We start from the raw sequence: 16,275 nt of genomic DNA on the forward strand, positions 1-16,275 counted from the left end.
CACTGTCTCTGCAGTGCCTGGAACGGTGTGCACCTTGGTAAATGCTAGTTGGGCGATGAGGGAATACCTGCTGGTGCTGGTGCTAACAGTTGTACCCCCTGTTTGGCTCTCTCGAGCGTCACCCCATAGCCTTCAACCTGCTAGACGCCCTGACTTGGCTCTGCCACAGGTACCTTGTGTCATCATTGTCACATGTTTGATGAGGTTTTTGTGGTATTTTAAGTCTGGAAACCTGTACAATATAGAGCCTATGATTAACGTTACAGTATACTTAAAAATGTGCTAAGGTCTTAGGTGAAGTGTTCCTAAAACCAAAAGAAAAACAAAAACAAAAAAAGACAAAACCCAAAGGGGGCTGTAGGAAACTATTGGTGACAGAGAGGTTTATGACCGTGATGATGGTTTCACAGGTGTATCTTTATCTCCAAACACATGAAATTGTGTATATTACATATCTGTACCTTGTGTGTCAATCATACCTCTGTGAAGTGGTTGGGGAAAACATGATTGGAGAACCAAGAATGCCTGAGTTCTGTCCTGCCAATCACCCCCTTCACAGAGAAGACCCCAAGAGAGATTCAAGGAACAGCAGCAGTAGAACATACGCGCCACTTTATTACTAGCTGTATGGTGCCTGAGAACTCGATGCGGGGCATACTGGTAAACCGGCCGGGGGATGTGCTTCACACCCTGAGCACAGCCTCTCCTGTCCCCCAAAGCCCAAACCAAATCCAGATCTCTGCCGTTCTCTCCTGGACACACGGCCAGGGATAAATGGTATGAGATGTGGGGGCTGGGCCCACATTGAGAAGGAAATCTCTGGGTCTCAGCTGTCTGGCTGAGTGGAAGGGGAGGAAAAGACAACCCAAACAATATGCTTGACCTTTTAAAAGCACAAGAAAATAGATTATATTATATATCTATATATAGATTATATATAATATTTTTTATTATATTTTCCTTTGGAAGGGAAGGTTTCTCGGGGTGGGAAGAGAAACTAGGAGCCCCTTTCTCCCAGGGACCTGTAACCCTTCTCCTTCCGAAGCCTGCCTGTGTTTGGCATTCCCTATCCAAGAGACCCCTACCATGTCCCATCAGCTGCCCACGCCAGAAACCTGGGTGTAATAACGCTTCTCTGTTTCTCAAGCCCTGAGTTCATACTGATTTTACTTCCTAAAAAGGTTCTGAATCTCCACCCTACCTTGGTCCTGCTCTGGCTCAGGCCTCAGTCCTTCCTGGTTTCCCGTAAGAGCCCCCAGCTGCTTTGCTGGCTTCCGTCTTTCTGCGATCAAACGCGTCCTGCACATTGTCCTGCTAGATCATTCTGAGTAATGCGGAATTGGTCACCCTGCCGCACTGCTGCGGACTCTTCAGACGCTGCCCTTCGCTCTGAGGGTAGAGCTCCTGCTCTTAACAGGCTTACAAGGCCTGGCAGGATCGGCTCCTGCCCACTTTCCCAGTGTCTTCCCTCCCCTTCCCTGACCAGCTCCATGCTCCAGCCACACTGAACTTGAGTTCCCCAAACTCCACCCTCATTCTTGCCTTCCCATGCAATTTCTTTACCCCTTCTCTGTGGCCACCACTGTCCGGTTCATCCTTCAGACCTCAGCAGCTACAGACCTCATGTCCTCATCTTGGACCTGCTGTGGCCAGTTGCCTGCTCGAGTCTATTCCGGCAGTCCAGACCTTGGCGGCCGAGCCCACCTGTGTTCCTGCACAACAGCCTGGGTGTCCTCATGCTGGCACTTCGCCCAGTGTGTCTGTTGTCATTGCCTCTTTCCCTGTCTGACTTCCCCACTCTCCTGTGAAATCTGGGTGGGGCCAATTCTGTCTTGGTCATCCTTCTGTTCCAGAGCCTGCCCAGAGGATATTTGAGGAGTATAAGAACAGGAGAATAATTATCCTCAAAAATGGGAAAGTTAATAACCTATCTTTTTGCTTACTTGATTTTTGGCCCTACTGATAAAGTCTTTAACTCTCCTGCAGGCAGACAAGTTGTTAAAAGCATTGAAAGCCCACCTTAAACACGAAGCAAAAAAAGAAAATGAGAATCAGGTAAGTAATATATATATATATATATATATATTTTTTTTTACCACCTATTAAATACGAAAACAATTATATTTAATGAATGAGTGGTAAACACAACTAGTGATGACTTAAGACTTCCTTTTTATCCCTAAAGAGATCATTATTGATAATAAATCCTTTGATAATAACTATTTGCTATAAAGAAACTACCTAGTAGTGAGTAACCTACTCACTGATGATGTTCTCATAAAAATGCCACGTTAATGAATTACTAGTTGCCAAACATTATAAGAGTTAGCTTGGTATGAGCAAGGAAGGAACAAGATTTGAAGCCCCCCAAAATCCAGGTTAAGTAGCAGTTCTGTCATTTCTTTTTATGTGATCTTGGAAAACTCAAATGCCTTAATTCTTAGTTTCCTATTCTTTAAAATGGAAACATCTGCTCTGCCGAATTGAATGTCATGAAAATCAGATGAAATAGGGCCTGTAAGAGTGGCTTGTGGTGAACTGGAAACCAGAGTGGTAGGGGAGGGGGTGTCATGGCTGCCTCAGACCGAAGGTTTTGACAGGGCCTGACACAGTCAGCGGATGCTGTGTTAGGGCCAGGATTCTAAACTTGACATAGAGGAAAATCCAAAAAGGCCTTAAGGCCTTAGGCTTTGAAGAGCATCCGTTATCTATCTGGAAATGAAGGTAAATATAAATATGAATGGAAAATCTAGCTGCCACCCCCTCATCTTTATCATCTCTGTATTCCAGGTTATAAACGCTTAGAACTGTTAATTCTCAAAATTCTTTTGGGGAGCCTGGGTGGCTCAGTCAAACATCCAACTCTTGATCTCAGCTCAGGTCTTGATTTCAGGGTCCTGTTTTCAAGCCCCTCATTGGGCTTCATGCTGGTTATGGAGCTTAAAAAATAAACATAAATAAAAATTTAAAATGTAAGGTAAAATTTTTGATTCTAGGTTTAATTAACTTAAGATAGACAACAAAAAAGGATTAATTTTGACTTTTAGCTCTAAGATTTTACATCAACTAAATCTCAATCTCTATATATAATTCTTTTAATGGTTAAGGATACGTGATTAGTGCCACTTGAAATCAAGATTTTAGTTTGGATGGTAGTTAATAGAGTAAAATCATCTATCATATTTCAGATTCAACATCTCCGGGGCCGTTCCATTTTGGGAAAACTTCACAAATAGTCCAAATTCATTCAGATAAAGAATTCCTAAGTGTCGAATCTGTAAATAGTGAGCTTAGGGCGCCTGGGTGGCTCAGCCGGTTAAGTGTCTGCCTTTGGCTCAGATCATGATCCCAGGGTCCAGGAATCAAGCCCCCACGTCGGGCTCCCCCCTCAGTGGGGAGTCTGCTTATCTCTCTCCCTCTGCCCCCCCTCCCCAGCTTGTGCTCTCGCTCATGCTCTCTTTCAAATAAAATTTAAAAAAAAAAGTAAACTTAAAGATTTATTTATTTTTACGGAGAAGGTGTGCATAACCACGTGTGGGGGAGGGGCAGAGAGAGAGAGAGAGAGAGGGAGAGAGAATCCTCAAGGAGACTCCCCGATAAGCAGGTTGCCCATGGCAGCGCTCAATCCCAGGACCCCGAGATCATAACCTGAGCTGAAATCAAGAGCTGGCTGCTCAGACGACTGAGCCACCCAGGCGCCCTCAATAGTGAGCATAGATTGCTGGGAAGACCTGATACAAAGAGTCGGTTTATCTAAGGTTATAGGAGGAGTGAACACAGTCCAAGTGCGTAGCAAAGAGATCATTGATGTTACCAAGAATTGACAGATATGCAAACTTCCTGACCCCCAAATTATCCCATAGGGAATGCACAGGTGTTGGTCACATCTGAGTGAGGGGGACATCGCACCTTACGGAAGCCTTAACCTTGCGCTGTAGGTCGGCCTTAACTGTAATAAGAGTTGAGCAGCTTGGTATGTGGGCTAGTGTGGCTGTGTGCCAAGGACTCCCTTGTCTGAACCGGGGGTGCCTCGGCAGTCTTGGAGTTAGACAGACCTCTTACAGGTACATCACTGTGCATTCGGGAATGAACACCTCCTCCCTGATCATTGTCCGCCTCCCAGACTAACCTGTGTGGAAGGTGCATGGGATTAACACAAGGGATCCGCGGTGGTGCTAACAGCCATCTGAACAGGACAGTTGCCGACCGCTCCTGCACGCTGCTGCCACGGAGACCCTGCGGGAGGGCTAAATAAGCGCTTTCAAAGTGTCTCTGTAGTCCCGCGATGTGCAGCCTAAGGGTGTTACTTGTTTAGTGGTGTTACTTGTTTAGTGGACGTGGTTTCTTTTCCTTCCGCATGACTCTCCGGGGACTTGGGAAGTGGGATCCGGATAGCATCTTTCTACTCTCGCATCTTCACCTTTGAATTTGCGTTTACCTGTCCCACCTGTCGTTTGCTGACCTTCTTTGGGGAGCGTTCACAGGTGTGTCTGGATGTCCTTCTCCACCCTGTCCCCTTGCTCCTCTCAGCTCCTGTATCTCCTTGCCACTCTTCATCCTGGACCTTCCAGCACTTGGAACTGCATCACTTCTGTAATATTTTACCTCTGTCTAAAACCTGCCGTTCTCTAGACCTCCTTAGTCTTTGACTTCCAACACGTTTACTTGATATCGTGGTTCTCATTGCAGGGTGCATGGGAGAATCATTTGAGGAGCTTTTTACACATGGTGGTATATAGGCCTCACCAAACCCCAGGCCCACTAAATCAGTTCTCAGGGGGTGGGGGCCAGGCAGCACCGTGAAATGGAATGAAAATCAGGATACAAAGCACTCGAGCTACCACTCCCACACGCAGAGCCCCGGGAGGCAGGACCGGGTAAAATATTGGAAGGCTTCTCTGTAAGGAAATTCAGTGGCATTGCGCTAAGGCCTCTGGCTTCTAGCGTTCAAGGATTCCCTTGCATAACAGCCTCCTCCCCACCTAAGGACCACAGAAGATCAGATCCTGCCAGATCAGCCCCTGCCACACACCCAAGCCCCTGATGAGATCTTTCTTATTTTTTAAAACCAAGTAGCCAGCCAACAGACACCAGACAGTTGAGGGGAAGCCTGCAGTGTGAGAGAGCGGAAGATAAATAACAAGGTGACCCCTAAAGGAGACCCAGATGACCCAGAAGACAGACAAAAGCTTTAAGAAAAAAAAAAACCGCCTTACAGAAACTTAATGATTTATCAGCTAGAATCAAGCCCCACAGACACAGCACAGACGATTCAATGAAGGTTACATAACAAGCTGTAAATGTTACCGTAGAGAATAGATGGCAGACATGGAGCGAGAAAAGGAGGACAAGAGGTGAAGGGAAGTATAAGGGTTCTGTGCTTGGATTTTACAGCAGGTGTTGTGTAGGTGTGGGACAGGATGTGAAGGTTTGAGAATCCTTAAAGCAGCTAATAGAGCGAAGAGGTACAGCGCCCTCAGGAAGAAGGTGGGAGAGGAGAGTGGGCCCAGCGAGCTCCGCCGCAGCCCGTGACGGGCGCTCGGAACAGCCACTGCCAATACAAAGGGGGAGCCCGCAGCGAGCTGCGCGGGACGTGGGTGTCAGCCGCGGAGGTGAAGCACCTGCTTTCCGGTAGACTCTCTCTAGGACTTGGTTTTAGCCACAGGTGTGTAATATCAGTTTATTTCAGCTTGGATCCTCATTAGAATTTAGGTATAAAAACAAAAACCCCACGAAGCAAATCAAGCCTCTCCTTTCTGGTGTGGATGTAGGTGAGAACGTGCTGCAGACAGGCCTTCCTCATAGTCACGATCGGTTCTCACTGATTTTTTTTTTTTTCCTAGTGTTTCCATACTTTCGTTTTTACATTTAAATCTTCGACCCATCCAGATTGCATTTTGGTGTGGGGGGAAAAAATTAAGCTTCATTTCCCTTCCCCCACCAAAAAGATAAAAAGCGTGGTTAGTTTTCTCCGCATCACGTGTTGAATCATGAGTCTGGTCTTCCCCCATGAAAACGAAGGGCAACTCTTATCAAACAATGAGTTCTTACACAAAAGCAAGTCTCTTTGGGATATTCTGATACTTGTACCACACTGTTCTGGTAATGGAGCTCTTTACTTTTAGATTATGGTAGTAGAGGTGTCATTCTTACCTTACTCCCTTTGGTTTGCCTTGGACAAGTTACTTTAGACTTGCTAAGCCTCAGTTTCCCCCTCTGTGAACTGGGGATAATGTTAGTGCCTATCTCATAGGCTTTGAGGAATAAGAGAGGTAACCCATGTAAATACTTAGCCCAATGAAGTTGTGATATTAGTTGTAATTATTAGAGCGTACTGCCTGGTACTTTGTGTACATTCAAAAAAATTAAGGCTAACTTGCTTATTCACATTAAGAAAACTTTGCTTTCCTAGCCTAGTTTTTAAGCTGGGGTTGTTAAATGTGATTGTTTCTTTTCTTTTCTTTTTTTTTTTTTCCCTTAAGATTTTATTTATTTGTCAGAGAGAGCGAGAGAGCACAAGCAGGGGGAGCGGCAGGCAGAGCAAGGAGCCTGATGTGGGACTCGATCTCGGGACCCTGGGATCATGACCTGAGCCGAAGGCAGACGCTTAACTGACTGAGCCACCCAGGCATCCCTGATTATTTCTTTTTGTGTGCTCCAAAATTCTTGTCCTGGCCTATACCTGAGTACAAGAGAGTTATAAAATTACCTTTTGAAAATATGTTTTTTATTCCGTTTAAATTCTGATTCTTCCTGAACATTATAACTCTAAAAATAGGACATGGCAGACAAATGTCTTTCTTTTCAGGATGGCAGTCAAACTTCTGCATCGTCTTGTGATGAGGCTGAGATTCAGAGCAGCGGCCAGGAACAAGCAGTGAGGGAGGCGGTTGGCCAAGGCACCAAAACCAGGAGAAGGTGCCGGACAGTCTACAGGAATCCTGACTCGCAGGTGAGTGGAAGTGTGCAAGTTTTGACCACCACGTGTGCCAAAATTGGTATATTCTTAGGAGACTTTCTCTTTGAACTTCCTTATGACAGCAAAGGGTTGTAAACTCTGTGTGCCCATAAGCTCCACGAAAGCACAGCCCCGAGCCTAGACTGGTCACCGCACCCTGGGTGCTAGCACGTGGGAAGCACTCACTGAGGATTAAGCACAAATTAAATATTGGCTGAGTAAATATAAAAGTTGATTAAGTGCTGACTTAAGTGAGGGCCAGTAGGAAGGATAGACACACCAACATTAGTAAGATTTTTGTTTTCCTTTTCAACTGGCCGCGAAGTAGTGATCACTCTTCAGTTGGTCGTTCAGCAGAACAGTCACGTGATCAGCCAGAGGCTTCCCTCAGTTACGTCAAGAGGACTCTGATTTTATTCCTTTTTTATTCTCTCATTCAAGTGTAACTTTACAAGACACAGTCCTAATTTTTATTTTCTAACTCCATATAGTCCCTTGGCCTTTAGACGGTCCATTTAGACTGTTAATTTCTCATCCCTAGGAGAGTTAATCTTGCTATTTAAGCTTTTCAGCGGCCCCCAGTATGTCCTGTTCCCAAATCTGCCACTCAGAAATCTCATTCTCCTACCTTTTCTTCCTTTAGCCCCTTTTCAATTCGCCATGCCTATCTTTGGAAGACAGTGGTGACTTTTTACCATTTAAATCCTTTATTCCCTTTGAACGTTGGTACAGGATCGCTCAGAGATAAAAGTAAGTGAAATTCTGGATTCTGAAATCCAGAACCAAGAGAAGCAGGAAAACCAGGATCTCAGAACAGTTGCAGAAGTTCCTTCACCACCAGATGAGAGCCAAGGAGAGGAGAATGCCACTTCCTCAGGAAAAAGAAGAATAAATGGTATGTCAAATAAGTAAAAACAAAACGGAAGCCTGAAATTCCTAGGGGCACCGCTGTGCGTTCACGTCCTAGGACTGGCAGAACGAAGTACCACTAGACGGTTTTTCCTCCGGTCCTATCCCGGTTACTAGAGGATAAGACTCCCACATACCTCTTGGGGGAACACAGTTCAGCCAGAACACCATGCCGTAGGACGCCTGGGTGTTCTACAATGAGAGTGGAAGTTAACACCAAATACAGTGGACCATCGAGTCCTCCTCAGTACTGTTGTGGGGACCAGGGTGAGAGTGATAGCTGGAAAGTTGAGGGGCGCTGATCTCCACGTGGACAAAACGTGGGCTCTCCCCCTCCCTGGCTGCTCCAGACACCGGTGTACAGAGCCGCGTGCCTGCGCCACTGCGAGCACTGAAAGGGAGCCGCAGAGTCTCCCTTCCTGGTGGGCTGGCCACTTTTATTATGGTAAATGTATCCTTAGTCTGGAACCTTCTAAAAATCTCTTCCCTAAACTTTGTCAACTAAAAGTTGGTTTCGGTGAGACCAGAAAACTTCAGTTCCCCAGACCTAACGGGACTGGGTGCTTTATGATTTCATTCCCCGGGAAGCCTGCCAGGGCTGCCGTGTCTCATGGTCGCTTCCCCACAGCCCCTCTGTCTGCACACCCGAGGCAGGGCCTGACCGGCGGAGAGAGGAGGCGACCCGCTCCCGTGGCCGCCATGCAGTTACGTGCAGAATTGCTAATGCTGAGCCTGCCCTCCTTCCCCAGAATTTGCAATGTCTTAGCAAATGGAGAAAGTTACTGAAGGTAGAATTGCAGGTTCTGACTGAGCCTGCGGGCCTGCAATTTCTGATCAGCACCCCGGGATTAAGCTGCATATGCCTCATAAAGCCGTTATAAAGTCATGATTTAGAGCAAGATATAAGGAACTGTGACCGAGTCAGACGCGGGGGGGGGGAATTGCCAGTGTCTGCTGTTGTACCCATCGTTTTGTCAGGGAGACTTAGCGGCGGGACCCAGTTTCAAGGGCGTGGAGAAACCAGGGTGGACGCATGAAGTTCGCTTAATGAAACACAGGCTACTGGAAGAACAGAAATAGGATCGTGTCGTTTCTGGTGAGAGGGTTTTTTAACTTTTTTTTTTTTTTAAGCTTTTGTTTATTTATTTGACAGAGAGAGAGACAGCCAGCGAGAGAGAGAACACAGGCAGGGGGAGTGGGAGAGGAAGAAGCAGGCTCCCAGCGGAGCAGGGAGCCTGATGCGGGGCTCGATCCCAGGACCCTGGGATTACGCCCTGGGCCGAAGGCAGATACTTAAGGACTGAGCCACCCAGGCGCCCCTTTTTTTTAACTTTTTATTTTGACATAATGTCAGACTTAAAGTTGCAAGAACAGTGCCAAGTGTTGCTATGTCCTTAATTTCCGAAATGTTAACATTTTGCCACATTTGCTTTGGTCCTTCTCTGTTTATGTTCATGTGCACATATGCATCCGTGTAGGTGTCGTCTGCATGTTGTTCCCTGAGAGTAAGTTGTAGAAATGTGCTCCTTGGGGCGCCTGGGTGGCGCAGTCATTGAGCGTCTGCCTTCGGCTCAGGGCGTGATCCCGGAGTTCTGGGATCGAGCCCCACATCAGCTCCTCCGCTGGGAGCCTGCTTCTTCCTCTCCTGCTCCCCCTGCTTGTGTTCCCTCTCGCTGGCTGTCTCTATCTCTGTCAAATAAATAAATAAAATCTTTAAAAAAAAAAAAAAAAGAAATGTGCTCCTTGCCCCCTAAATACTTCAGTATGTGTTTCTTAAAACACAGGCTTTAAGGGCACCTGCCTGGCTGCCTGAGTTGGTAGAGGATGCAACTCCTGATCTCAGGGTCGTGAGTTCAAGCCCCACGTTGGGCCTAGAGCTTAAAATAAAACAAAACAACACAGGACTTCCTCTCACGAATGTACAAAAAGCTCATTGGTAGGGATTCATGTTCCACATTGCAACTAACCTTTAAGAAACAACCATTGTCAAGTGGTGCTTAGCATAGTATCAGAAAAGAATATCCACAGTTCCTTGAAAAGGCTTAATACTACAGTACTCTCCCCCTTTCAGCCACCTGTTTGTGGCAAGATTTGTTTTCATATATACTTCAAACAAAACAATATATCATAATGTACTGTATGCAGAAGCCGGTAAGAGAATCCAGCTGCTTTTGACTAAGTCAGACATTAAGTAAACTGAAAACATACCATCTTCTCACTATTTTTGTTTGTTTTAGAAATTTTAGCAATTTTTCATAAATGTTTTTGTTAACATAACAAGTACATTGTTTTTTAGTGTATTGAATATTTTTTAATGTTTTAATTATATCTACTGGCACATACTGCTAGAATGTAAACAAAAATGGGGGGTCCTCCGTAATTTCTAAGAGTATAACACGATCGTCAGACAGAAGTGTGAGACTTGCTAGTCTGTTCTATAGATGACCTTATTTAGGTCTCATGAGCTATTGTATTTTTTATTTTATTTATTTATTTATCAGAGAGTGAGAGGAGTGCGCGCACAAGCAGAGGGAACAGCAGGCAGAGGGAGAAGCAGCTCCTGGCTGAGCAGGGAGCCTGAAGTGGGGCTTGATCCCAGGACCCTGGGATCATGACCTGAGCCAAAGGCAGACGCTTTACTGACGGCACCACCCAGGCGTCCCTTCATGAGTTATTCTAGTCATGTCCATTAAAGCAAAGGAAAATCTCGGCTCTTGGATTTCATTATGTCTCTTTAGTATCCTTTAATATGAAACATTCTTCAGTCTTCCTTTTTCTTTGAAGATTTTTTTTTATGTTTACATTTTTTAATACAGGCCAATTTGGGGGTCCTCAGCCATGATTTGTCTAATACGTGGTAAGGGTTGGATTTAGATGGTGCACTTGTGGCAGGAATTCCACAGAGTAATCCTCAGTCCGGGCTTCCAGAAGGCACAGGTGGTGGCTTGTTACCAGGTGATCACCTTTGCTCCTTTGTGAGGCTGCTTTTTTTCCCATTTGTAATAAGCATCTGGTGAGGAGTGCCTCTGACTCCATAAACACCCTGTGTTGCATGGAACTTTACCTTTCTGGTTGTAGAGCCAAATTCCAAGCAGAAGCTCCTACCCAGTCATTCTCTGATGTTTTATGGATGCATTGGGAAACCTTCAGTATGAGGGACGTGTTTATAAGTAGTATTTCTTGAAAACCCACTTGGATACTTTTTTTTTTTTTTTAAGATTTTTATTTATTTGACAGAGAGAGAGAGAACACACAAGGGGAGTGGCTGGCAGAGGGAGAGAGAGAAGCAGGCTACCCATCAAGCAGGGAGCCCGATGTGGGGCTTGATCCCAGGATGCTGGGATCGTGACCTGAGCCAAAGGCAGATGCTTAACTGACTGAGCCACTGAGGCGTCCCCACTTGGATACTTTTAAGTAGATTGCCTCAAGTTGAAAAAGATAACAGAATGTGGTTGTAAGTGAGGGAAAATAGTCAATACAGACACCATGATCACAGCTGGATTTAAAGAATAAAAACAAGTATGGAAGTGGAGGACCTGAGGAAATAACCCCAGAATGCTCACGGTGTGATTTTTTTTTTTAATTTTAATAATTAAAGTAATCTCTCCGCCTAATTTGGGGATCAAATTTACAATCCTGAGATCAAGAGTCACGTGCTCTACCAACTGAACCAGTCAGCCACCCTGGGATTGTGTGATTTTTATCATTCTAGTTAAAATAACCTGCTCACAGCAGAAGTTTTGAAAAAGCGCTCTTAAATTTCTTCTAGTTATTTATTTATTTGAGAGAGAGCAAGAGCCCGCGGGGAAGCAGAAGGAGAAGCAGGCTCCCCATTGAGTGGGGAGCCCAATTAGGGCTCGATCCCGGGACCTTGGGATCATGACCTGAACTGAAGGCAGACGCTTAACCAACTGAGCCACCCAGGCGCCCCTTAAATTTCTGATATATTTACATAACTTCTATACAGGAAGCATAAAACTTCTTCCTGCTTGAAGCATATGAGCTAAAATTGTAGTGATGCTATAACTCATTCTCCGTGCTCATCTCTCCCCCCCTCCCCCCACCTTGGCAGACCCCATCACATGAAAATGCCCCCATGTTAACTTCTAGACCTTTTTTTTTTTTCTTTCAAGTTTCATTTAGTTTCGTAATCTCTCCACCCAATGTGGGACTTGAACTCACAACCCTGAGATCAAGACTCGTACACTCTGACTGAGCCAGCCAGGCACCCCCAACTTCTAGACGTTTCTTAATAGCAAGAACTTGTTTTGAAATCTTTCATTAATTCGGTATCTTTGGATTCAGGTGATGAAGATTCAAAGGTACCTTCAGAAAGAAAGAAGCCTCTCTACACAGATGGGTTTTCCAAACCTGGAAAAAACAAAAGAACTACAAGCACTACTCCAAGTAAGTCTTACACACAAAGAAACAAAGTAAGAGTCGGCACGTGCAGGCTAATGCCGAACAGGCCGTGCGCGAGACCGGCTGAGAGCTTGCGTGCTGGAACCGGGCCTGGCATCCTCACTCGTTTCCCAGCTCGGAGACCGGGGGCCTCTTAGCCTCAGTAAACCCACCTCCTCGGTTTACAGTGGGACTGAGTACACTGCCTGTTTCATCAGGTCACTACGGACAGAGCTGAGGTTGCCCCTCCATTTCCAGATCACTGCCATAAGGCGATAAAGTGACTAAAGCAGTAAAGTGAATCAAGTGCGTTTGTTTTCTCGGTTTGGAAAAGTTATGTTTACGCTGTGCCGTAGTCTGTTAGGTGTGTCGTAGTGTTATGTCTCAAAGAACAACGCATCTATCTTAATTAAAAAATAATGTATTGCTAAAAAATGCTAGCCATCGTCTGAACTTTCAGCAAAGTGGTCATCTTTTTGGTGGTCGAGGGTCTTGCCTCCGTGTTGATGGCTCTGAATGATGGGGGATGGTGGTTGCTGAACGTTGGGGTGGCTGTCGCAGTTTCTAAACAGAAGACCACAGTGAAGTTTGCCCTAACCGTTGACTTCCTTTCACAAAGGATTTCTCCAGCGTGCGGTGCCATTTGATAGCATTTTGCCCCCACTAGAACTTCTTTCAAAACTGGCCTCCATCCTCTCAAACCCTATCAACTAAGTTTATGGAATATTCTAAATCATTTGTAGTCATTTCAACAGTCTTCACAGCATCTTCGCCGGGAGCGGATTCCATCTCAAGAAGCCACTTTCTTTGCCCGTCCATAAGAAGCATCTCCTCATCCATTACAGTCTTATCCTGAGATCGCAGCAAGTCAGTCACGTCTTCAGGCTCCACTTGTCATTCTGGTTCTCGTGCTCTTCCCACCACATCTGCAGTTACTTCCTCCACTGAAGTCTTGAACCCCTCGCAGTCATCCTTGAGGGGTGGAATCCGCTTCTTCCAAACTTCTGTTCGTGCTGATATTTTGGTTTCTTGTCATGAATCATAAATGTTCTTAATGGCATGTAGAGTGGTGGTCTTTTCCAGAAGGTTTTCACTTTTGCTCAGGTCCATCAGAGGAATTATCTATGGCAGCTATAGCTTACAAAATGTCTTAAATAGGACTTGAAAGTCTAAGTGACTCCTTGATTCATGGGCTGCAGAATGGATGCTGTGTTGGCCTGAAAACAACATTCATCTTTCTGTGCGTCTCCCACAGAGCTCTTGGGTGACCAGGTGCATTGTCAGTGAGCAGTCATATTTTGAAAGGAATCTATTTTTTCTGAACAGTAGATCTGAACAGTGGCCTTAAAATATCCAGTAGATTCTGTTGTAAACATGTGCTGTCCAAGCTTTGTTGCTTGATTTATGGAGCACAGGCAGAGTCAGTGTGGTACGATTCTTAAGGGCCTAGGATTCTCAGATGGTTAAGGAGCATCGGCTTCAACTTCAGGTCACCAGCTGCGTTAACCCCGAACGAGAGTCAGCCTGTCCTTTGAAGCCAGGCATTGACTTCTCTGTAGCTATGAAAGTCCCAGATGGCATCTTGAAGCAGAAGGCTGTCTCATCCACACTGAAAGTCTGTTGTTTGGTACAGGAGCCACGTTCAGTAATGATCTCAGCTAGGTCTTCGGGGGGACTTGCCGCAGCTTCTCCATCAGCGCTTGCTGCTCCACCTCGTACTTCTAGGTCCTGGAGTAAACGTGAACCTCATGAACCAACCTCCGCTAGCTTCCAGCTTTTCTTCTGCAGTTTCCCCAACGGCTTCAGCCTTCATAGAATTGAAGAGTGTCAGGGCCTTGTTCTGGATTAGGAGTTGGCCTAAGGGGACGCTGTGGCTGGTCTGATCTTCTACCCAGACCACTCAGACTTTCTCCATATCAGCAAAGGCTATTTTGCTTTCTTGCCGTTCGTGTATTCCCTGGAGTAGCGCTTGTAATCTCCTTCATAAACTTTTCCTTTGCGTTTATAACTTAGCGAACGTGCCCCAGTTTTCAGCCTGTCTTGGCTTTGCCATGCCTTTCTCGCCAAGCGTAATCATTTCTAGCTTTAGATTCGAAGTGAGAGCTGTGCAGCTCTATTTCACCTGAAGACTTAGCGGCCACTGTAGGAGCAGTCAGAGCACAAAACATTTATCAAGTCTGCCACCTTATTTGGGCGCAATTACGGCAGTAAAGTCAAAGATCGCCCATCATAGGTCACCAAAGCAAATATATAACAATAATGAAAAAGTTTGAAATATTGCAGTAATTACCAAAATGTGATACAGAGACCCGAAGCGAGCCAGTGCCGCTAGAAAGATGGCTCTCTTGACAGGGTTGCAAGAAACCTTTGATGTATAAAAAGAAACAAAAAACCCCAGTATCTCAAAGTGCAGTGAAACAAGGTATGCTTGTATATAGATTGAGACTTTTTCTACCTCTGATTACCCAACATAGCGAGCACATGGCAGGTACTCAGTAAATCTGAGAACGAAAGTCTATAAAGTCCTTGGTACAATGTTCACCTTGTAGTTTTTCCTTAATTTTTTTTTAAGTACTCTCTACCCCCCACGTGAGGCTTGAACTCACGATCCTAAGATCGCCAACCAGGCGCCCCCTAATTTTTTTTTCATTAATAAGTTTAAGGGAGTCCATATCTAAACACATAACTGTTCTCTGTTGCCTGGTACATAGAATGTTGAGTGTTGTATATTTATAGTACTTAGAATGCTGCTCAGCATATATTAGAAATGCATATACTTAATAGTTAATTAGAATTTCTTTAAAAAAAATTTTTAAAGTTCCTTTTTTTTTTTAAAGTGATCTCTACACCCAACATGGGCTTGAACCCACAACCCCAAGAGCAAGAGTCATGCACTCCTCAGACTGATGAGCTAGCCCCCCCAAGAATATTCTTAATCAGAAGAGCACAGAGCAGGGGTCAGCAAACTACTGCCAACCCCGGTCTGTCTTAAAACACTTAAGCTGGGGCGCCTGGGTGGCACAGCGGTTAAGCGTATGCCTTCGGCTCAGGGCGTGATCCCGGCGATCTGGGATCGAGCCCCACATCAGGCTCTTCTGCTATGAGCCTGCTTCTTCCTCTCCCACTCCCCCTGCTTGTGTTCCCTCTCTCGCTGGCTGTCTCTATCTCTGTCAAATAAATAAAATCTTTAAAAAAAAAAAAAAAAAAAACACTTAAGCTAAGAATCGTTTTTACACTTAAAGGATTGTATGAAAAAAAAAAATCAAACCTTATGTGGCCACAAAGACTAAATAAAATACTGTCTGACCCTTAACAGAAAAGGTTTGCCCATCCTTTGTATAAAGCTCTCTAAGCATTATAAAATGTCAAATTTATGACTAAGTAAGGGCCATTTGATTAATTGGTGAGGGGAGATGACAAATCTGTTATTCTTTTCTTGTTCTATGGACTAAACCAAGTTGTCATTTAGTGAAATGGACAGTGGAGAGATGGTAAATGTTTGATAGTTGATAAGATGAATATTATACTTTGTTCCCGAGTTTCCAAAAACTGAAAGATTTGAAATTAAAGTTTTAGCAAAGATGATGTTGAGTGTCAGGGATGCAGAGAAGAGAATGAGTGCTAGCAGAAAGACAAAGGGAAGGTGAATAAATGGATTTGTCTTGTTATTAATTGTCATATTTTGGGGAACATTCCAGACTTTAAGAAGCTTCATGAGGCTCGTTTTAAGGAAATGGAGTCCATTGATCAATATATTGAGAGAAAAAAGAAACTTTTTGAAGAACACAATTCATTTAATGAACTGAAGGTATGCTGATAAAATTATGTGTTTCGGGGGGTTTTTTGTTGTTTTTTTTAAAGATTTGTTTATTTGAGAGAGAGAGAGAGAGCAAGCACAAGCAGGAGGGGCAGAGGGAGAGGGAAAGAGAATCCCAAGCAGACTCTGTGCTGAGCCCAGAGCCCAGCTGGAGGCCTGATCTCAGGACCCTGAGATCACAACTTAAGCC

The 16,275-nt window shown here is 44.9% G+C and overlaps 1 protein-coding gene across 1 annotated transcript in view; it reads left to right on the forward strand.

Moving 5' to 3' along the window:
• NUSAP1 (nucleolar and spindle associated protein 1) overlaps positions 1-16,275 on the forward strand; it is a 34,620-nt gene that overhangs the window by 5,610 nt on the left and 12,735 nt on the right. Inside the window, exons 2-6 of the mRNA XM_026479975.4 lie at positions 1,987-2,055; positions 6,809-6,952; positions 7,691-7,853; positions 12,173-12,274; positions 15,967-16,076. Of these exons, the coding sequence (XP_026335760.2) occupies positions 1,987-2,055; positions 6,809-6,952; positions 7,691-7,853; positions 12,173-12,274; positions 15,967-16,076 (588 nt within the window). The remainder of the gene's footprint in view (positions 1-1,986; positions 2,056-6,808; positions 6,953-7,690; positions 7,854-12,172; positions 12,275-15,966; positions 16,077-16,275) is intronic.

The sequence above is a fragment of the Ursus arctos genome, unplaced genomic scaffold, assembly GCF_023065955.2.
Source record: "Ursus arctos isolate Adak ecotype North America unplaced genomic scaffold, UrsArc2.0 scaffold_36, whole genome shotgun sequence".
NCBI lineage: Eukaryota > Metazoa > Chordata > Mammalia > Carnivora > Ursidae > Ursus > Ursus arctos.